This window comes from Pterocles gutturalis, unplaced genomic scaffold, assembly GCF_000699245.1.
Source record: "Pterocles gutturalis isolate BGI_N339 unplaced genomic scaffold, ASM69924v1 scaffold25180, whole genome shotgun sequence".
Lineage (NCBI taxonomy): Eukaryota > Metazoa > Chordata > Aves > Pterocliformes > Pteroclidae > Pterocles > Pterocles gutturalis.
Window position 1 is genome coordinate 44,549 of NW_010141547.1, and position 22,248 is coordinate 66,796.

A 22,248-nucleotide genomic window follows, 5' to 3' on the forward strand; every position below is an offset into this window, starting at 1 on the left:
ATGCTAAGCAACAGTCAGTATTTCTGCCTGGGTTTTAGGCCAGGTGCTAAGCGAGCTTCATTTGATCCAAGGGGACGGTCCGTGTAAGCACTATTGCCATGCTGAGCTGCATTTCCCAGCCCGCTGCTGCTCTCCACGGGCTCTGCCACTGGCGGGGAAGGAAGAGCTTCATTTCTGCTTGTCAGCCCCAAAATCCACGCTCTCCCCTGCACACAAACCCAGTGACACAGGTTGCTGGCCATGGCCTGGAGAACGATGGAAATATCCCGGTGGGGAGGTGCAGGGAGATGCTTCGCCTGGAGTTGGAGCTGGCCAGACACACAGCCAGGCTGTCAGGAGGCACGAAGCTGCGTTCATGTCCTAACGTCCCCAAAAGCTGTGCAGGCAACCTCTGGGGCGGGCACGGGGGTTCTGGGGAAGGGGATTGTCTCAGAGGAGAGGATAGAAAAGGACCATGGCTTGATGAACTGCAAGGATGAGAGCAAACCCCATCAGATACCCCGCCCATCCCAAGGTGGATGTGAACCAGCTGCTGAGCATTGGTTTGTGTGACTCAAAGGATGAAGGACAGCAAGGTGGTGACATGAAGAATTAAATCTGTCCAGTTATTTGCCCAGCTATGGAGCTGGGACTCAGCATGGCTCATGGGGCTGGGAGCAGAACGTGGGTTCTGCATCAAACTGAAACCCTCACAAACCTCTAGTGTAGTGCTTTTGAATTAATCCCTTGTAAAATATTACCAACATACAAACACACACACAGAAGTATGGTCAGATGTTTCTCTGAAGTAGCTCGCTGACTCCCATGACTAAATTTGGACCAGCAAGCCTCGTGCACCAAATAATTAAATCATAGGCTATAGAAAGCAATCCTCTGGGACGTACTTGTCTTTGAATGGCTCATCCACTTGAAAAGCAATACATACCATTAAGTGTATGGCCATATGGCATCCATTTATAGAATACTGCACTACAGGCAGATAGGACAAAGGTACACCCCTTAAAACACTGTTCATCTCATTAACTTTGGGGACATGTTACAGAAGAACTTCTCTGTCTTTGTTGTGTTCAAGGACGGTTTGTGCTGTTCAGTCTTGTCTTAAATGAATTGCAGGAGGAAAATGAGAATCTAAATGTAGCTATGCCCTAAAGCAAACAGCATTATTTTGCCTTTCGGTAATTCAATTTATTTTTGCAGATCAATATTTTGAAGCAAACATGTTCTTTCGTCCTCAAATCCTGCCTGATGACAAAGCTGACGCTGGGTAATTTGGCACACGGCAGGGCTTCGGTGTGGCGGCGTGGCTGACCAGGCTGCTGGCAGACCGGGGTGGTGCCGTGCCGCGTACTCTGGTCTGTGTGAAACACCTCCCCAAAACTGGGCAGATGGGCTGGGACAGTTTTTGTGACCGTCTGGTGCTCAGGGCCATCAGCACAGCTCCCTGGCGTGCAGGCGGGTAGGAAACAGAGTCTGCAAAGCCCAGCTGCTGGGACAATAGTCTGCAGCGAAAAGCAATTCAGCGCGTGGTACAGCTGACAACAGCCATGATTCAAAACTACGATTCAAAACTCAAGATTCAAGAGAATCACCCGAGGCACGCAAGGAGCCGTGCGGCCAGCGGGTTCAGCCGCTGCAAAAGCCCAGCCCCTGTTGTAGGCATCAGCATCCATCCCATTGATCGCAGCAGTCACTGGATCCAGCGCTAAATCTTATAAAAATGGCCCGCTGCCCTTAGATGAGGTTGCACTGAAGAGATGCATTAATTAAGTAGAAATGACTGCAGGTGTCTTTAAGGGTTTTGGCTTAACAGATTTCTCTTGTGCACTGAAGATCAATACTGCTGCCAATTACACCGTGGGTCTCTAGATTCCTTTTTTAGCTTCTTGGAGGGAAAACCACTGCAAATTTGGCAGTCCAGAGCCCTGGAAATGTGGAGTGTAGCACAGAAACGAGTCCTTGGAGAGCTGTCCCCATTCTGGATGCAGCCAGCATTTCAGGCAGAGCAGCAGTGCGGACACAGGGCAGCGTCTCAAACCCGTGTAACTGGCTCAAACATTTACATGTGGAGGATTGTTCATTGCTTGTGGTTTAATCCAACTCCAGGAAATCACATTACACCATTTTTGCTTTCCTTTCTCCTCCTGTTGAAGAGCCCAGCAGGGACCTTCTGCTGAGGCCGAGAGGTTGAAATCCAGATGTGCAATTTGCAGCAGTCACCAGTTGCTGATATTCCACCTCCTGACCTCAGTGATCTGTGCTCCTTCCAAGGGCCCCAACACATCCGTCTGCCAAGTTCAGAGGCTGAACCCCATCAGCAAATAGAGCTGTTCACATTCCACTTGGCTGAAAAATCATAGAGTCACAGGATGGTTTGGGTTGGAAGGGACCTTAAAGCCCATCCAGTCCCACCCCCTGCCATGGGCAGGGACACCTCCCACCAGCCCAGGTTGCCCAAAGCCTCATCCAGCCTGGCCTTGAACCCCTCCAGGGATGGGGCATCCACAGCTTCTCTGGGCACCCTGGGCCACTGCCTCACCCCCCGCACAGGGAAACATTTCTTCCTCACATCTCATCTCCATCTCCCCTCTTGCAGCTTCAACCCGTTCCCCCTCGTCCTGTCCCTGCACCCCCTGACCCAGAGCCCCCCCATCTCTCCTGTAGCCCCCTTTCAGCACTGGGAGGTGCTGGAAGGTCTCCCCGGAGCCTTCTCTTCTCCAGGTTTCACACCCCCAGCTCTCTCAGCCTGTCCTCACACGGGAGGTGCTCCAGCCTCTGCCCATCTCCGTGGCCCTCCTTGGGGCAGGGTGGGAGCGATGGGATCCCCCGTCTCACACCGGACAGCGGCAGCAGAATGGAGCTGCTGGTGGTGCCGGTTCCCAATAAAATGAGCCCGGCTGCAGGGAGAGGTTATGGTGGAAGTGTGTAAGGGGAGAGCAGGGAGTGCAGGATTTATTGAAGGTGGTTGAGAAGAGCATGTTAACATCCAGCGTCTTAAGCTTCACGATATCAAGAGATTGAGGAGTGTTCAGCTGGAAAAGTGCCTGGGATCATCTCCCGGCGTGTGCTGTGGTCCTGCAGCATCCTGCCACGCCACGAGGCCCCTGTCTTGGCAAAGCCAAGAGGAATGGTTGTGTTGAGTGCTCAAGCCCCAACAGAAACCGCTCCTCCTTGTAATAAGCACCACAGTACTGGCTGCATTAAATGGAAGGAGGTTCTTACCAGCATAAGACTATAGCAAATCCCGGGTGAGAAGCACTCCAAGCATCTGACAAGGAAAATTATCCAATTACACAAGGCAGTCTGAGGCACTGTGTCTCCAACTCTATCGACATAATTTTCTCCTGTTGCAGCACTGATATCAGACGCTGTCACCCCCTGACCCTCCCTGGGATGGGGAAGGGGCTGAGCACTGCGCCGCAGGCAGCCGGATCTCAAGCCCTTACAGAGCAGAGAGCCAAACCCTCCAGCTTCCCAGCCCCTGCAGCTACCCACCAGGTAACACTCGATTCAGGATGTAAGGAAAGTCAGGAAGGTTGCTCAATCATTACCCAAAAAATGCCGCAATAATTCCCCTTGCCCTTCCCCTCCACTTGGTCACTCGTACAGAGAAGACACTAAACAAAGCGGGGAAGTCTCCTATTATTTTTATTGTTCCTTAGATAACTGTGGATAGTACAAAGGTTTCCTCTTAAAAAAAAAATTAATTACCTTCACATTTCCATCAACAGGGCTTCCCAAGGGAATCTGATGCCACAGAATTTCCACAGAAGCAGTTTCCAACCACCATAATGCTATGTAGATAGTATAACAGTAAGAGAATAGTCTTGTAGTTATCAACATGAAACTGGTTATCTGTGTATAAGGGTGAACACTGATCTTTTTTATTTTTTCTTTTTAGAAACAAAACCATCATTTATTAATCCAAACTACATCATTGCATTTACAACATTCATTGCATAAACTGGACATACAAAGTTTTGCCACCTCTGGTAAATAACAGACATACATTATACAATATATTTGCTGAATACATAAGTTCAAACAATATGGGTACAACAACTTGTTCATAATACATACTTAAACCATCGTGTTTAATAGTTACTAAGACACAGATCCATGAGCTACTTCGGGTCTCAGCACAGTTAATCTAAGTGACAAGAACACAGTTGAGAGACAGTAGCTGCAATGGAAGGCGAAGAAAACTAACCTGTGATAGGTCTTGTTCAGACAGCGAGGGCTCCTCACGGGTCAGCTTTTTCTGCTTCGAAATACAAATCACACATCCATCACAGCTGACCGCGATGTCGGGGAAATGTCCATGCAACCCACACACAGAAGAGAGCAAGTCTCCCAAGGATAAACTTTCAACAGTCATTGCCTTACTGCTTTAGTATGTACTATAGGTTTGCTATCGGAACAGAAACATAACAAAACCCCAAACTTAAGTGGTTCTTGAAGTGCAGTTCCAGCTGCAAGTACATGGTTATTCATGAGTCTATAACACAGGGCCAGACTTCTAGAAATGTAGAGGTAATGCTGATCTGTCAGGTTTACGCTGAATAATCCTCCATGACGTTGGTCTTAATTTTGGCAGCTGTTCATCTATTTACTTATTTAAAGTGTGTTTCCTTGATATTAGTATTTTTTTTAAATTCATTTCTCCCTTTTTTCCTTTATTTTTTTTTTCTAAATCAGTTTCTAAACAAGGATGGACTACAACTCGTCAGACCTGATGACGTGGAAGAGGGTGACATTGTAAAGTATTTGGTGCCCGTTGTTCCAGGCATAGAGGGCCCGATCCTTGGGGTTGTAGTCCAACATGGAAATGTGCGAGTACTTGTTTTGGAAGGGGATGTCGATGTACTCGTAGGTGGAGGCGTTGGTCTGGTAGGCATAGTGCACCTTGGTGCCTCCCGAGTAGCCGTTGGTGACGTAGAGCGTGCCGCAGATGATGAAGGCTTCCCCGGCGCTGCGTTTCGGGTAGCTGGTGTTCCAGGTCTGGAGGCTCTGCAGGGTGTTGGGGTCCAACTTGCTGATGACGATGTTGCCCGCGTTCTGGTTGGTGGCATAGACGGCCCACAGCCCGTTCTCGTCCACCATCAGGTCAATGTCCGAGTGGCCACCCCAGGCGTAGTGGTACATGTTGTTGTAGCCGGCATAATCCAGGCTGCGAGTCTTGAGAATAGTCTCTGTTTTCAAGTCAAACCTGATAATTATGTGGCTTTGGTATTTATTGAAATAGATAGAGCCATTGTAGACCACCTGACCGGTGCCTGACCACGGGTGAGGGAGCCGGTGAGAGGTAAAATTGTCAGTATTCATGAAATCTGCCATGGATTTATATTCGCGGACGAAGCGGTTGTTGTGGTAGCTGTCCATGTACCAGACCTGGGCGAGCAACAGAAACACGTGGGGTTAGAAAACAGTGGGGACCCGGCTGAGCCCTCTGCATATCACCCTAGAAACTGGGCTGGGAGTGAAATCCAGAGCAAGGAAACCCGCTGGAAAACAACATCTCCACCTACGCTCAGAAATAAACCCAGTTTTTGGAACTCCAAATCCGCCAAGAAATCAAGTGAACAGCAAAGCTTTGCCAGGGGGTAACCTGGTGTCTCCCTGGGAACCTGGGAGCTGAAGCGGTTCCCTGGGAGTGCTGCACGATGGACATCATCCTTCCAGTGAGCAATTAACATCTTTTCTCTGGCTAAACCCTCCACATTATATTGATGCCGCTTTTGCTTCCCGTAAGCCCCATCGTGGTAGCAGTCAGTAAATTATACCAGCTGCTGCGCAGGACTCCATTAATCTGGCATGCAGGAGCGATGGATGCTATCGCTCATTGTCAAGGAAATTCGGGAAAAGTCCATATTGGTTTAAAAATCATACACTTGTGCATCAAAAGCTGAAAGCAAGGCTGCTAAAGAGACAAAGACATCAAAATCGTGCTGTCAGTAAATGGGGGAGAGATTTCAGATCATCATAAGTGCCAGTTCACTAGGGAGACTGTCTAGACTCCTTAAAAAAAAAAAAGAAAAAAGCTTTTGTCATATGAAACCAATTCTGAGGCCAACGACCAAGCTGTGCAGTTGCTGATGAGTGACATCCTGTATGCAGTCGCTGCCTAAAAATAAGAGAGCTGCTTTCTGTAAAAACCATTTAGGAAGGAGAAAAGTTAAATAGCAAGAGGGAAACCGTTAAGGATGCAGATTGGGGTAATGTCGTAGTGCAAACCTCTTGTGCAAACCCCTTGCTGAATGCGATGGCATTGTCCCCGCAGCACGGCTGTCCCCAGGGTCCCTTAGAAGAGCAGACACACATTTTCACACAGTGTGTGCATGTAAACTGCTTTGGGCTGCTCGATTTGAGAGGCCAAGCGAGGTCTGCAAAAAAGTTTGTAGGGAACTTCAGCCTTCCGTCACTACCCCCCTGGAAACACTGCAGAGGTGGGGAATGAGCATGTGGCACCTCTGCCTCACACCTCGACTGCGGGCTTGAGGATGGGAAAAACCACGCGTGTCCCCAAGCCCAGGGCACAGAGGGACCTGCAGCCTGGGAGAGCTTCTGCTCTTGGATGTGGTGCTGAGGAGCATCCCTCACCTATGGAAATGCCTGCGTTCAACTAAACCAGCTTGGGAAATTACAAAAAAAAAAACCACCCAATAAACCCAAAACCCAATTGTCTCTCTGCTGCTCCCATTTCATTATTTGGTATTAAAAAATTGCACATGCCAATGCATTGTGCCCAGTTTTCAGAGAGACAAAGGAGAAGCCCAGGAGAGCAGAACCCCATGTCATCACACTGGGGCTGCAAGGTGGCAGGACCCAACGGCGTTTCACGCTTTGGAGAAGTGGAGATTGACGGATAGCAACATCTTATCGCACCGGCTGGCTCTGAGCAACCTTCTCCTGCCAGCACACATCCATCCTGGTGCCCAGCATCCACCGCCGCCGGGCTGCTCCTGCGAGACTCGCTGTTTTCCCCAGGTGTGTTCAGTGATTTCATGACATGAACAAATGACCGCGTGAACACCTCCCAGGGCTTGGCAGCACCAGATGGATCTGATAAACTGCCCATCTCTCCTTGTTCTCCCACTCTGCTGGGCAGCCAAGGAAGTTCACTTAATTGCGTGTTTCTAATAAAATTCCCAGTAGATTTATGAATTATATACACACACACACTTGTGAAGCTTGAGCTACAGTCCAGAGAAAACTGGTTGTCTACACCCCCACTGCAGAAAAGACATGGGTAAAAAAAAAAAAAAGTAAAATACTGGTTTGCAACAAAACTCTCTGAAGATCTTCAGCATTTGATTAACCAGCTTCAGCGGCAACCAGGCTTGACTTTCCCTCCCCAGACGTATAAATCATGTTAGTGCCGAGGCACGCAGCACACACAGCCCCAAGGGGACAAGTCTGTCCCTTCTCTTGAGCAAAACAAGATGGGATGTGGGTAAAGCCTGTCTCACTTCATAACTAGGATCATACTGGGGCTATAGGTGAATTTTGTTTCATAACTGTAAAATATGGAGGTGTTATACTGGGGAACCAGTGCCAGTCAGGTGGCTGCTGGAAGGAAAGAGCCCGACATCTCGAGTCGCTGCTGCTTCATGGCTGCACATCCACAGGCAAATGGAGACACCTCCAGGGGCGGCTTCTCCAGAGCATCCCTCATCCTCCCTTAGCTACAGAAAGGTGATCATGGGGCAGAGCTCTCAAAATAGCTGCCCCGATCCAGCCCGTGCTGGTGCCTGCATCCTTCGATGAAGGATGCTGCATGCAGGAGGGAATTACCACGCAGCCATGCTCTGTGGTTTTTGTTTTGTTTAGCCGCCTGCAAATCCTCAGCAAACACTCGAGATATTTTCCATTCCATCAGTCATGGGAAGCCTGGATTGATTTTCAGCCAGTTATTGGCCTCTTACCTCCTTGGGATCAAAATTGAATGGTCTGAATGGAAAAAAAAAAAAGACGAAAACAAAGCAAAACAAATCTCTCTCTGGCTGCAGTCAGTTAATTCCTCACAACAATGAGGGTGGAGGATGGAGGACAAAGGCAGTCAGATGATATTATCGGAGGCGCTGGCAGCAGAGCAGCAGCAGGACCAGGACTCTGGGTTGCCCTGCTTGGCCCCAGGTCCCTCCTGGCTGCCAAACCCAGACAAGAACCCCAATATTGGACTTTTCCCCCCTGGAGGGGGCACAGACCTCATGGTGACACTTCCAAGACCGTGCGTGCTCAGCACCGCAGTGAGTTCCTCCTGTCCTGAGAAGGGACCACTGCGGGGACTGCTCAGCCCCCTCCTCATCCTCCCTCCCTGCAGGACCCTCAGCCCCCTCCCGCTGCGGAGAAGCCCAGCAGAGCCCTGGGAGATGAATCAGGACCTTCCACAGGCTTCACAGGCACAACCCAGGCTTTGGTGCTTGGATGTGATGAGTTTTCAATGACCTCAGCCACGTTGGCAGAGGTGGGGACACGGGGACAAAGCTGTCACGGGCTTACCTTGTTCTCTCCCTCAGGAGCCAGAGGGTCTGTCATCCACGATCCGAACCTGGACCCCGAGGTTTTAATTGTGATCGGGTCACTTATTCCCGTCAGCTTGCCACAAGCTGGAAAAGAGTGCAAGGCTGGTGAGCACCCCGTCGCTGCCAGCCCCGAAGCCCCGGTGAGGGGCTCCAGTGCCAGCCACCCCCCACCCTGCTCTGCCCACTGCTCTCCCCCGCTGATGGGCAGCTCTGCTTTTATTTAATTAGAGGTAATTAGGCTGGGATGCTTTTGTTTGCTTCATGCCTCTTAATAACAATTGTCCTTATCACACTGCGCCCAAGAAAACAAGCTTTCCTGAACCAGCCGCGCTGCTGCCGCAGAATAGAAAATGAGAAGAGTTAGCTAGGGTCGAGCAGCCAGGTGGAGAAATTAGCTGGATAGTTCTGCTCATTTCGGGTATAATAGAGTGGGTGCAGCCAAGATAAAGAGACAGACATGTCTATTCCAGCCCTGCTGGAAACATGCATTTGTTACAGGTTATGCAAAGGAAAAAAAAAAAAAAAAAGGTGGGAAATTATATGCAACATAAATCTCTTTCTTGCAAAAACCATTTCCCGGCTTCTACCAGCCACCTTCTCCGTTCCCCATCGTGTCCGCACACTTAGGAGCCACTAATGAATTCACCAGCCTCCCCCCGGCTCCTCCGCCAGCCCAGCCTTCGCCAGCTCTGGGAGAGGAACCCAAGCGCAGCAGGGTGGAAGGTGGGAGGTGGGAGGTGGGGGTGACCCTCGGACCCTCGGGAGCTGCCCCAGGAATCCTGCTCAGACTCAGCATCACCAGGACAGACGTGCACCCGCGCAGTGCTACCAGCCAGGTTTTGAAGCATCCTTAGGTGCTTCACACTGCTGATTTCATGCCATTGAACTCAGTGGCCATGTCAGCACATTTGCCAGCCCAGCTAAGTGCCTGGCTGTGATTTTTAAGCCCTAAACACGGGGTAAAGCAGTGGCAACCCTCACCCCAACTCACTGCGCCGGCAGCTTGGTTCTGTCCCCTGACACTGAAGCCAGCATCCCTCTGGGGATGCCCATGAAGAACTGCCTGCACCGCTACAGCCTCAGCATCGAAGGCGCAGCCACACGCTGAGTTCCTATTGCCAACGATACCCCAAGTTTCAGACAAGGATGCTGCAGGAGGGATTGGGGGCTGGTGTCGGATGGTCTGTGGCTCTGGGACCACCCATCTAAAACCCAGACACATCCAGAGCGGGTCCTGCAGCAGCACCTCCTGAGCAAGGCGAGCGAAGGTCAGCAGCACCATGGGGACAGCTACAACCTGAGGTTCAGAAGGTGTTTCCTGACTTTTCTGTTTTGCTGTGGAAGCCTTGGGCAGGCTGGGGAATGGGAAGGCAGTGGTGCTGGGATGGAGCGGCTGTGCCAGTGCTGGTTTGCTGCTGCACCATGGTTTGGATAGCTCTGCAGGGGGGACCTGGGGATGTGGGTGAGAGCCCGTGGAGGTGCTGCTGAAATGCGGGTAGAGCTCTACCAGCTCAGGACAAGGTCCTTCTGCTCAGAGTCCCCAAGTACATACATTCTGCAGTATCTCTTAGCTGCCTCTCTCCTTCTCCTGCTCTCACCTGCCCATTTATATCCTGATTACATCCACCTACCTCAGCTCTGAGCTGCGGGCAAAGGGGTCACCTTAGCCTGGGACATAAAATAATGAAGATATTCCTGATATGCACCAGCATGACATTGCCAAGGGGATCATCAGTCTTCCCACAGCCTTCAGACACCAGGCAGACAAAAAGAGATCCCACCAAAAGCAGAGAGCTTTCCTGGCCTCTCCGAGACACAACGTATGGAAATTTGTCCTCCTGCCCGTCTTGATGCATTCAGAACCTCTCAGCTCAGGAGAAAACAAGGTCATGACAAAGGGATGCAATGGGTTAAAATAATAAATGCTTAATGTCTTGCAAATTCCCCTCGCAGAGGACCAGCCTTCCTCTAATCACAGATCTGCTCAACGCAGCCTTCCATTATCGCAGCCCTACATTGCCGTCACTTTATCTCTTTCCTTCCATTTCCCTGGAGAGAAAGGTTGTATAAAAGCTCACTGATTAAAAAAAAACACAAAAGTGGGGAAAAAAGAAAGCAGCAGCTGATAAGGGTAAAGGAGGGTTGTTTGCAGCTAGTGAGGCACATCTCATAGACTTTAGCTGGAGGCACATTCACAACAGCTCCTCAGCAATGCAAGAGGGCTGCTCTCACACAGGGCAAGGTGTTTTCTTTCTTGGTTTAAATCTATCGTAGGCACTCAGATGCTTCAAACGGATCTTGGAGCCAAATGCTTTAAGGCCCCTGGTTAGCTGGGTCCCTGCAGCTCTCATGGCCTTACCACCCAGGGTAAGGCGGAAAGTCACCCTTCCCTGCTGGGGGTCCCCACAGAGCTCAGGTCTGATACCCCCAAGCTGGTCCCAGCCCTCTGCAGTGGGGACAGGGCTGCGGCGGTTGGGTTGTGCCCTGCCCTCGCCTCTGCTGCCCACCTGGGAGCCCCCCATCCCAAAAATCTATGGGACAGGCAGGCAGGGCTCTGTCCCCATCTCTGCACCAGGACGGTGGGCTGGGATTTTTTGCAAGAGTCACGGAGAGCTCATGGCATCAAGCAAATGTGAGCCTGCGGTGTGCAGTTGAGTTAAATTCCCCCTCCAATCATGCAGTGACAACCTCTCCACTCCTCCAAGGCTCCTCTTAGGAACATTAATGGAAACCTTAAAATCCCTGTATAAATAGTGATCTTTAAGAGTGTAAACAGAATAACAGATTGAACGTGCCATTATTGATTTTGTTTTTTCTCTTCACACACGTGCCAGGGTCAGGAAGTGTTTTCACTATTGAGCCATCAATAACGCTCAGGAAACCCAAAACACAAAAGAAGACCTTGTCGAAGGAAAATGCTGCTGCACTATCAAGCATCAGCGACTCCCAGAGGATTGGGAGAGGCGAACCAGAGAGAATCATAGAATCATTAAAGTTGGAAAAGACCTCAAGGATCATCAAGTCCAACTGTCAACCCAACACCACCTAAAGAGGAACATGGCACATCCCTTCCCTCCTCCTGTGCTTCTTCCAGCAGCTCCTTGACCTTGTCTGGGTGCCCTAAGCTCTATCCTGAGCTCCAGCAGGCGAACATGCACCAGGTGAGCAGCATTGCTGGCCCATGTAGAAGCAAATCTAAGCTAAAATGTGCTACTTAGAACTTCAGTGACTCCCTCTCAGCAGCTGATTTGCAGCAAACAGCAATCCTCAGCAAGCAGGGCTCATCCTGCAGCAGCAAAGCGTCTGTAAGGTTGTTATCCGAATTTAACTCCATTAACTACCATTTTCACTGGTTTACACTCCGGAGTGATAAAGAACATTGGAAATCCAATCGTGCTGTTTGTTGTTAAGTGACTGAATAAATCACCCTCCCAGGTGAGCGGCAAACCCGCCCGGGCAAACCCTTGCGAGACTCAGCATCCATCTCTGTCACTCAGCATCCATCTCTGCGAGCTGCAACACCCCAAGGCAGAAACACTGCCCTGACCCCACGCTCACAGAGAGCAAGAGGAAAAAGAAATGGTACAGCCAGAAAGCCCACATAAAGCCTCAAAAAAGATTAAAAAAAACCCCAAAAAAGTTTCTAGAAAAAGTTGCCTGCAAGAGCTCGCCATCCCAGCTGCCTCAGCCTTACCTGGGCTCCTGCCTCGGGTGGGTGTCCCAGCTAGAGAGCCTGGGCATGGGGGGGATGTGACGGACCAGGACACGGCCCAGAGGAGAAGCAGCTAATGGTCCAAAAAGCAAACTCTATTTTTTTTTTGGAGCCCTGAATAGTTTGGGAGTTACTTCTTAAAGTCAGTGCAGGGTCTGCAGGAGGATCACCCCAGGGGCTGACACCGAGGCTGGCTGGAGAGGGGCTGGGGGGTCCAGGGTGGTTTTGTTTAAAGAGCTATCACTCAGATCCCTGGTCCTGCTTCTGTTCCCGCTCACCATCACCCACAGCTCCTCCTCATCTTCAAGGGAGGGGCTGAAGGCGCTCGTTAACCCATGGGGATCCGGGCTCTGCCCTCTCACTCAGCGGGGGACGGACCTGCCCCCAGCAGCTCCTGGGGGTATCTCGGTGCATGGCTGGTGGTTCAAATACCTCTGAGCACCCAGGCTTATGGGGAAATTTGCTTTCCTCTCCGGGATTTCCAGTGAGAGGCAGCTTCTAAGGGACGTACAGGGTATCAGAGGAGAGGATGGAAATGCAGAGAGGGGGAACAGAGGGGAGGCGGCTGCTGACAGAGGTGTGGAGGCATGGAGAAACGAGCAAAAGCAATCCCACCCACTGAGACAAGAGAGAAAGAAAGCGTTACCTTGCCAAGGATATAAAGTGCTCGGAAGAGATCTGATCTTCCATGAAGTTACCTGAGAGTGTAATTTCATATGTGCGACCAAAATAGACTGCAGAGCAGTTAATGTGTTTAGATTATCTAAATTGCTTAACAAGAAAGTCAATAACATAAGAAGAAATTAAATCAAGTCAGAGCTGGGCCAACAACCGGTGGGGAGCTCTCTTGCAGCTGCGGAAGGCAGTGCCCTTCTTCCCCCCTTCTCCACCCTCCGTTTGGGGTCAGATGCTGGGTTCAGCTACAGCTGTGTCCCCCCACAACAGACCCACAGCCTTCAGGCAATGAATGCTCTCTGAACGAGATTACAGATGAATCTCTCGCATTTTTTTCATTGCTGGTCGCTTGGCTTGATGGAAGGGATTCCCCACTCCTGCAGGGAACGGGGAGGGTTTATATCCTGTACGTGGCATAATCCGGACCAACACACGAACCCGCACCAGCTCCATCATGCTCTTCTCAACAGGGATTTGCAAGATGCAAAAAAGGAAAAAAAAGGGGAAACCGAGTCACAGCCTGCACCCCCGCCCCCCCCCCACTCCTGAAAGCGGTGCGCAGAGACCTTTGCTGGTGTGCCAGCTCCAGTTAGCAGAAAGATCGGACATCGATGCATAAGCAAAATGGGTGCATGTGTTTGCTTTGCATAAGCGTTGCTTGCAATGGGCCACACGCATTTACCGCATTTCACCGGCCGCTTATGCAAACGCTGCAAAAAGTCACATGCCTAGTCAAAGGGCCTGATCCTGAAGCACTCACGCCATGAGCAACATTGGCCATGCAAGTAATCCTCAGCAGGACTACTCCCAAAGTTAATGTTGCCTATAGCATCAATGTTTACAGGATCCAACCTGGCTGCGCGAGCCCATCCCTTGCAGCCAGGCAAGGCACAAGGAGATGGCCAGTCTAGCATCTCTGCCTCCGGCCGGGATGCGTGGTTTAACACCGATGGTGTTTAGCCAGTGCCACCATGTTGTTCTGAGCCTACCTAATTTTTGCATGCATGCACGAAGCCTTTCTTCAAGATTTGACACTCTGTTCTGAAGCTCTTCGTAGTCATAGGCGCCAATCTCTTCCTGGAGTTCGTTTAGAACTGACGTCAGATTCTGGACCTCCTCTTTAAACTGCAATACCAATTTGGCATCGGCTTTGTACTCTTCCAACACTGGTATCAAAGGCCTAAGTTCCTCCATTTTCGCTTTTATTGCCTGCAAGGTTAAAATAAGCTCGGTTCAGTGCTATGCGTGCAAAAATCTGCAACACTCTGCCTTGACCTGGTTGCTTCCTACGTGAGTGCAATGTTCAGATCCCACAATTATTATCATTAAAATTATTTTAATTAGTATTTTGGTCCAAATGACGTATTGGAAAGAACATATTAAACAGGCTGCAGAACACCAAAATATTTGGGAAAGGCCTTTATTTGTCATTTTTAGAATGCAACATCTTAGGGTTACATGCTTCAGATCACATACACAAAGAGTTCTTTTTTTTTTTCTTTCCAAAAAATAAAATAAAATAATATATATATATATATGCATTGACAAGGGTTTCAAACTATTCATGAAATGCATCTACAATTGCATGCAAAGGAAGATCTCGGTTGTGTGGTTCAAGGTTCCTTAGTGAGATATGGTGCTAATTTGGAAAATAATAAAAAAAAAATCAATGCATGGTGCAAAATGCTCTGTGGCCCTCTTTTCATGGTTACATGGGAGTGAACTGCTTCTTCAGTCACTGCAGCATTGAAAAAACTTGCTTTTAAGTTAGCCCTGTAAGCAAGAAAATGAAATACTGTTGAGGATCTAGCTCACTAACCTGCCTTATATAGATAGCCATTCATAGACAAATACTCTTACGGAACTAAAGAGAAAAAAAAAAAAAAAAACCACAAGAGCTCCAAACCACTCACATTTTAATGCTGGCATTAGCAGAAACAAAATGCTGTGGCTGTTATTTAAAATGCTGCTTTGGCAGCAAATTAGACAAAAATTCCTTACTGTTTTTTAGGCATGCTATAAAGAACATAAAAATCAAAGCCATTATCAAATTTATTTTGCAGAAATGAAGACTTTTTTTTTTTTTTTAAATTAAATGAAGGCCTCGTTTAAAGGCACGGAATGCAGCATTTTGTTAAAGATGCTCTGCTCCAGCAGCTAATGAGTAGACATAAATATGCATGCACCTACCCGTTAATGAAGCGTGTCAGCACACAGGGTATATACCTGCTGCTGCTCAAACCACTGCACAGCGCCCAGGGCTGTGACATCTGGCTGGCTGCTGCAGCAGCTCAGGGGTGAAGGGGATCAGAAATTGGTCCTCAGCCTCCTTTCTTTCCTTCCCATCCCCTCCTATTTAAGTCAAGAGGCTTTCCCTCCTGTGGTTTCTCCATAGGGAATATATTTATTTTCTTATCTACTTGCACTTCCTGGTGGAAGCTCCCTGGCAGGCAACGGGGGGGATTAAACTCATCAGAATGGAGAGGGGAGGGAAACAAACAAACAAACAAAAAAAGAAAAATAAACTCATGCTTCAATCAGAAAGATTGTCCTTACACCCAGACTGCAGAGCTACATTTAGGGTCCTGCGGTAACTGGAGATGGGGGGTGGAGGAGGTGGAGTAGGTGAAAAGTTTTAAAAACCTTCTTCCCAGATTTTTATGATGTAATCTTGGTATTTCAGGATTTAACAGATCAATTTTAAAAAATTCTGCTTTAAAACAGCAGCCAGCTGGACAGCTGCCTGGAAATGAGGATGGGAGTCAGCTGGGTGGCTGATCAGAAAGAAATGGCCCCAGATTTCACTAGAAATCTTCTTAATTTGCTTTTTATATCTATTAATCCACAACATTACTAAAAGTCAACATTCCAAATATTGCTGACAGCCTCTTTTTCTGGCAACTTCTCAATCAAGCTCTTGAAAGCTCCACCATTGCTTGCAATGATGGGTTTATTTGAAAGGCTGATATCTCTACTTCTCGTTTGTGACACCAGGACAAAGCATCAGAAGGTGCTGGCTCTGCTGCCAACACCATTACTTCAAAATTGGATATCTGCACATCCTCCAGGTGTGCAGTTTGCCAGCCTGAGGACAGCAACAATAGTTGTACTTTTGGGGTTTTTTTTTGGGGGGGGATGTTGATTTGTTTGATCAATTGCTTTGTTACTACAACCACCCCAAGGAAGGAAGCAATTTGGTTTGGAAGCCCAAATTTGGAAGCCCCTTGTGCTCTGCCACGTGCTGTAGAAATGGGGATGGAGCCCCAGCTCCTGGCTCTTCCCAAGAAAACCATGTCCCAGCGTGGGGAAGGGCTGCCTGGCCATGGAGGGGAATGCTCCCCACCCTGCCCCGGGGTCTCCATGCAGACCCCCCTCACGGAGCAATCCTACACTGCTCTGTTTGGGGCACCCAAGTGGTTCATGAGTATGGGAATGTGAAGATTTATGCTTTTACCCTATAGAAAAAAATGCATAGTGGCTGAGGATGTGATGCTACAACCCAGATCTGGCCGTGGACAGGAGGGGGCTGCATGGGTGGGCAGCCGCCAGCGCCGGGTATGACCAGACCCATGAGCTGATGGGGACCGGGGCCAGAGCCCTGCGAACACCCCACTAAATCCCTGGCCACAGCTTCGTGAGCGGTTTGGAAAGCACACATACCTTAAACTGCCTTGCCAGGTGCTGCTTGTGGCTTTCTTCCACTTGCTTAAATTTGGATTCCAGTCCCCTCATCTGGTTTTCCATCTTCTCCACGTACTGTAGGTCTCTCTGAGTCCGCCTGTCCAACACCTCTATCGACTGGGACATGTTTTGCACCTGCCAAACGAGAAGAGGCTCATGAAGAAGGTGCTTCCCCAGCAGCGAGGCAGCCCCGTGCGCATCCCAACACTTGACCTTTTCCTACACCGTCAACAAAGCTGAAGGGTCCTCAGCCTATGAATTATTTACTAGTTAATCAACAGCACCCCATAGTGTTATGACCCCATGCTCTCCATAGGTTTCATAAACACGTATCCTGCTGCACTGCAGAGAATCATTTAACAATCACACATCCAAATAAGGGTTGTAGTAAGATGCATCACTCACGACGGCCTCAGAGAGGCTGGGGTGATACCCGCCGTCGTGCAAGGAGAGGCTCTTAGTCGAGCAGAAGCACATCTGACATCGAGAAACACTTCTGCCGAGGTGCACGTTATAATTTCTCCGTGTACGTAAGTGACACTTACTGATTGCCTAAGTGCAAACTTTCCTCCCAGCTAGGAAAACTTCATTATCCAAACAGCCCTCCTGTTCATACAGCACCTGCCACAACAAACCCAGCTGCAGGTGAGGGCATCCCGGAGCTGGGAAGCACCGTGGGGGGCTGAGCACCCTGGCCCTGCCGGTGCTGCCCACTCGGGCGGTTCTGCTGCGTCGGCATCTTCGAGCCGAGCAATGCCGCATCCCTGGGGCTCCCCGCGCAGCGCCCATCTGGCCCTGCCCAAGGAATGATGCAAGAGGGTTGGCTGGGCTCATGGTGAGAAAAAGAACTGGAGGTGTAAGGAGGGGAGGGAAACGACAGCTAGGCTGACCTGATTTTGAAGACTGGCTGCCAAGTGATTTATTAAGATATTCCTTCTCTCATTTTTCAGGCTGAAGAGGGTAAATGAAGCTCTGAGTTAGGCAGGCACCTAAGCACCTATCCAGCATAAAGCAATGGGTGTAAGCGAAGGTCTTTGCACCAGGGAGGGTTGAGTTTGCACCAATTTACATTCCAGGGCTCAGCCCACGACTGGTGCTCCTGCCGCTGCCACGTCACCTGCAGAAATACGACCGTCGGCATGGGGAGGGATGACGCCTGTGTTGAAAATGAATCAGGCATCCAAGCGTGCTGCTGCGTCACGGCCCTAACTAAAGGCATCCTGGTTCACGGCGCTTCATCAGTGGGCGTCTGAGCAAAACCCAGACGTGAGCCAGCGCTGTCCCTGCGCATCTGCTCCGGGACGCTTCCCAGAGCCCGTGCTGCCACATCCACTCCCATCTCTGTCCTCGCCAAAGCCACACACACGTGGGCTGAGAGGGGGAAAGAATGGTGCAAGTGCAATGTTTCCTTCGGCAAATCACACTCGGCTGCTGCGACTTACCTCGAGTGACAGAGCGAGGGGACGGCGGGACACCCGCACACAGCTGGGTCTCGGAGACTACTTGCTGAAACCAGCACAGGTCAAATGCCAACTCTGGCGTCTGCATCTCTGCAGCCATCCAAATGCCCATTGCTCATGCACGATGACAAGAAAACTATTCCAGGGAACTATTAAAAATGTATGGACAACCTATATTTCAAAGGCCAACAGTGAGGAAACATTTTGTACAACCAGTACAACTGCTCCAGGCGTCTCATCATCTTCCTCAGCAAAGGTGAAGCTATTTTCAGTCTCCGAGTCCCAACACATCACCCAGAGATGAACCAGCACCCATCCTGCCTACCGCCAAGGACCTGCTCGGGGAAGTGTGAGGAGCAGGGAAGAACAGAACAAAACCCTCTTGGCTTAAAGAGGAGAAGAACAAAGCTGAGCTCAGCCCCAGCCGCGTGGCTCCCATTTAGCTGTGTCTCCCCCCGGCTACGGACACGGCTGGGTGCTCATTTACCTGGGCTGGATGCGGAGGAGTTTGAAGACCTCTCTCTACCCTGAGGCAGGAGAAGGGGAATCTTAAACAAGTATGAGTGGTCTGCAGGTATGTTTATCCTGGTAATCTAGTCTATCCTCCTTTGATTCAAGCTGTATCTGCATAGCAGAGTTGTTCCAGTGGCCTGGAATAGGAAAGACTTGGAGGGATTGTACCAAATTGATGTCATTTATTCCACTAATGCCTAACCCCAATTAAAGGCCAAGCTGGAATTAATCAGAAAAGAGCATTTCTGTAATGACATGCTGGTATCTGACCCTGCAGGGGCTATGGGGAGGCTCCTCACGCTGCCTCTGGGATGGTGGGGAGGGGGAGACCCACTCTGCTAGGAAATGAATCAGAGCATCTCGCTCGGGCTTCTGCTCTGAATCACCTCTGGAGGAGTCTGCCTCTTCCCTGCCTGCAGAGGAAAATAGCCTCCTCACGTGTCTCTAAACTGAGACGCCTAAAATTAGCTGCTGTGCTATTTCGGGGGTGTGTTTTACAAGCCCAGACTCTCACTGTTCGTTGCCCGTATTGTTCTCAACCAGGTAGGATTCTGGCCAGACTTGTGAGAAGTCAGCCTCCACCATTGCTGATCTCCGTGTGCTTCGTCAGCTGAAGATCTACTTGTTTGCTGTCATTAGCATATTAAGCCCTTGATCCAGCAAAGTACTTTGGCACATGATTAGATTTCAATGAGACTTTTCGTAGCTTATTCTTAAGCATGTACATAAGTGCTCTAATGAACGGAGACCAAAGGATACTGTTGCTCAAATTCCCTCAGTTTCATCCACTAACCGCTACCCTCAACCATCAGCCAAGATGCTTTTTTGAGTACACACGCTCAACATGAAACCTCATTTTCCACCAAACTAATGGGAGACAGATACCTGGGACTGTCTGGGGGAAAAGAGGTAATTTTAGCATTTGAGATAGAAAACTGATACAAATAAAACTGCTGTGCTGTTCTTGTCATCTTGTTTGACACCGATTTGTTTCAGAATGAAACCAGAGTAACTGAGAGTCACTCTTGGCCTGATGACCCCAGTGAGCTGCACATGGCCAAAGCCACCGTTCAAACCCTGCCCCAGCTTCCCTGGGGATCAGCCCGTCATGCCAGCTCAGAAGAGCTGTTCTAAGCCCATCTTTGGGGTTTGAATGGGGCTGAATCTTCAGCTTTGCATAGCTGGATAAACTGGTGGAGCAATAGCCTGAGACATCTTGAGGGAGATTTTCAAAGTCTACAGGAAGAATTAGCAGAGAGATGGACTCAGCCAATGGACCAGGACATGAAAAGTTCATCCTACAAGGTCTGCAGAAGGCAAAGTGAAGGCTGAGAAGAGATGTCATTGTCCTCCCTATGTACACCTAGGAGTGAATATCAAAGGAACAAAAAAGAACTGTTTAATCTGGAAATCAGTGCTGGCAAAGAATGAGAATTGGCAGGAAACCAAAAATGGTTTAACTAGCAGAGGAGGAAGTCCTCCCAGATAACAGGGCCAAAAAAATTAAATAAAAATCCGTTTGAAGATAAAACATAATCTGTTTATGAACAGGATTTAAGTGATGCCTTGGTTTGGATGCAGCCCAAGATCTGGCCTCAGCACCTGACACAGAGAAGGCTGGAAGGACTCCGCGTACCCCAGCCAAAGATGAGCTCAGACACCTCGGTGTCGAAACAGGGGCTGAACAGTTTGTGCGGTGGCGAGCAGACCTGGCTCACCGCACCTACCGCCTGCTCCTTACACTGACGGGGTGCCCAGGAGTCACTTGCAAGCAGGGTCTGTGCATATGCCTGTGCCCATGTGCTGGGGGTAGACAGGGTCTGGGCAGCTCTGAACCTCCAAGTACCTGCAGCCGCTGAAGCCTCTCTGCAGAGATTTTTCAGTGAAGATACTGTAATTGCTTTGTGTACACACACACACACAAATGCAGCTTATTTCTCGACTGTAAAAGCAAAGCCTTATTATTTCCATAGGTGCCTGCGAGGTCTCCTCCTTTGACAATCCAAACACAATTACCTCTTTGGCACATGATGCTGCTTCATCTGCCGACAGAGAAAAATCAGGAGAGGCAAGTTTTCCCAGCGCAAAGCTAGAGTTAAAATGTCAGATGAGGGAAGGAGTTTTCTGGTTTGAAAACCTTCCTGGGAAGCTGGAAGCTCTTCTCTGCACTTGCTTTTTCCTACAGGGATTATCATTTCAGCCTTCGCCAAGATCAGATGTCTGGCACTAAGAGCCTGTTCTTTATTTTGGGATTTTTCATATAGGTTAGCGTAGGAGTGAGATGCAGACAGATTAGCAGGCAGGTAACATATCCCCAGAACACATGCCTTGAAATACCGCTCCTCCCTCACTCTATTCATTGGCAGCCCGAGAGCTGCATAAGGGAAAAAAAATCCCTGAGCACTTACACCCTCTGCACGGGAACTGATGTTATCCCAGGTCTCGGGTGCCCAGCTCGCCTGTCCATTAGCGGAGGGCAGCGGGTCAAATCCTGCTTGTTTAATGCATATGAGCAGTTCTGGGAACACGATGGCTCTCGGATGCCATGTCAGCTGCTAATATAATGCCTGCTGCCTCTTAGACAAATGCGCTGTGAGACCGATTGCCGTTATTGCTTTGAGAAATAAAAGCTTGAGTGGAATTATTTTTAGAAGCCTCTGACATACCAAAGAGGTGGTTTAGGGCTAAATGTTTCCTGCCTCGCTTTATTGTCCTTAGCACATAGGAAAATCTGTTTAAGTGTAGGTTTAATGTTGTTATGAGTGACTAATACATTGACTTCCCAAAAGCAGTGGGATAAAAAATTATTTTGTCACGCGCAGCACATGCCAACACAGCATTAGGGCATGAGGGATAATTACATATCCAGCACAGGAGGCCACTTGTATTTTAAAGAGAAGAGCACCATTTCGCATGAAACAGCATTTCTTCAATGAAATCTATTATCTGGAAGATTTCTTGTTATCGGGAATGTTTCCCTAATGAGATTCTTTGAGCTCTTCAGACAGCAGACTATTAAAAACTAATTAAGTGGATGTCAACATTAGACAGAAAACCACTAACTGTCATTTTTGTGCTATATGATGTCGACAGCTTGTACTGTTTTATGCGACCTTTTTAATATCAGCCTGGCTAGGGATGTATGGGCTTTGGGTTTTTAATTCTATCTCCTCTCATCTTGTTGAGCCTTATCCTTTGAAACTGCTTGTGTTAACATAATGAAAAAAATAGTAAATTACTTTTTTTTTTAGCAATATGGTTCAATGTATTTGATCTCAGCAGTTCTAACCTGACCTTAGACCATGGTGTATTTTCCTCTGTGCCTCAGAAACACTTTATCCTCCAGACTGCAGCTGGTTATTCCCCACCGCACACATGAGGACAACCACGGCACAGGAGGGCTGGCCCGAGGGGTCCGTCTTCCCTGGAAACCGAGGCTCAGCCCAGCTCACTCAGGTTTTTACCCCCAATGTCACACCAAACCCAACCACCTTTCCCAGAACGGGTCAACCGTTACCTTTTCTAATAGTTGTCTCAGTTGCTTTGTCCTGGCATCGCGCGAGCACATCGTCTGTTGAGGTGCCACCACTGTGCATATACAACGTCCCTCGCTATCCTGGGCAGAGCTGTAGACCTGCCAGCTTTCCTCTGGGTTGGTTGGCAACACCTAATGAACACAGGGAAA

The 22,248-nt window shown here is 49.2% G+C and overlaps 1 protein-coding gene across 1 annotated transcript; it reads right to left on the reverse strand.

The window, feature by feature from the left end:
- Positions 1–3,628: 3,628 nt before the first annotated feature.
- On the reverse strand, positions 3,629–22,224 carry OLFM1 (olfactomedin 1). The gene is made up of 5 exons (XM_010084073.1): positions 22,081–22,224; positions 16,570–16,725; positions 13,899–14,118; positions 8,500–8,606; positions 3,629–5,388 (listed from the first exon to the last, which is right to left on the reverse strand). Exons 1-5 carry the CDS (start codon positions 22,129–22,131, stop codon positions 4,714–4,716), a joined length of 1,209 nt encoding a protein of 402 aa, XP_010082375.1. The 5' UTR covers positions 22,132–22,224; the 3' UTR covers positions 3,629–4,713.
- Positions 22,225–22,248: the final 24 nt, after the last annotated feature.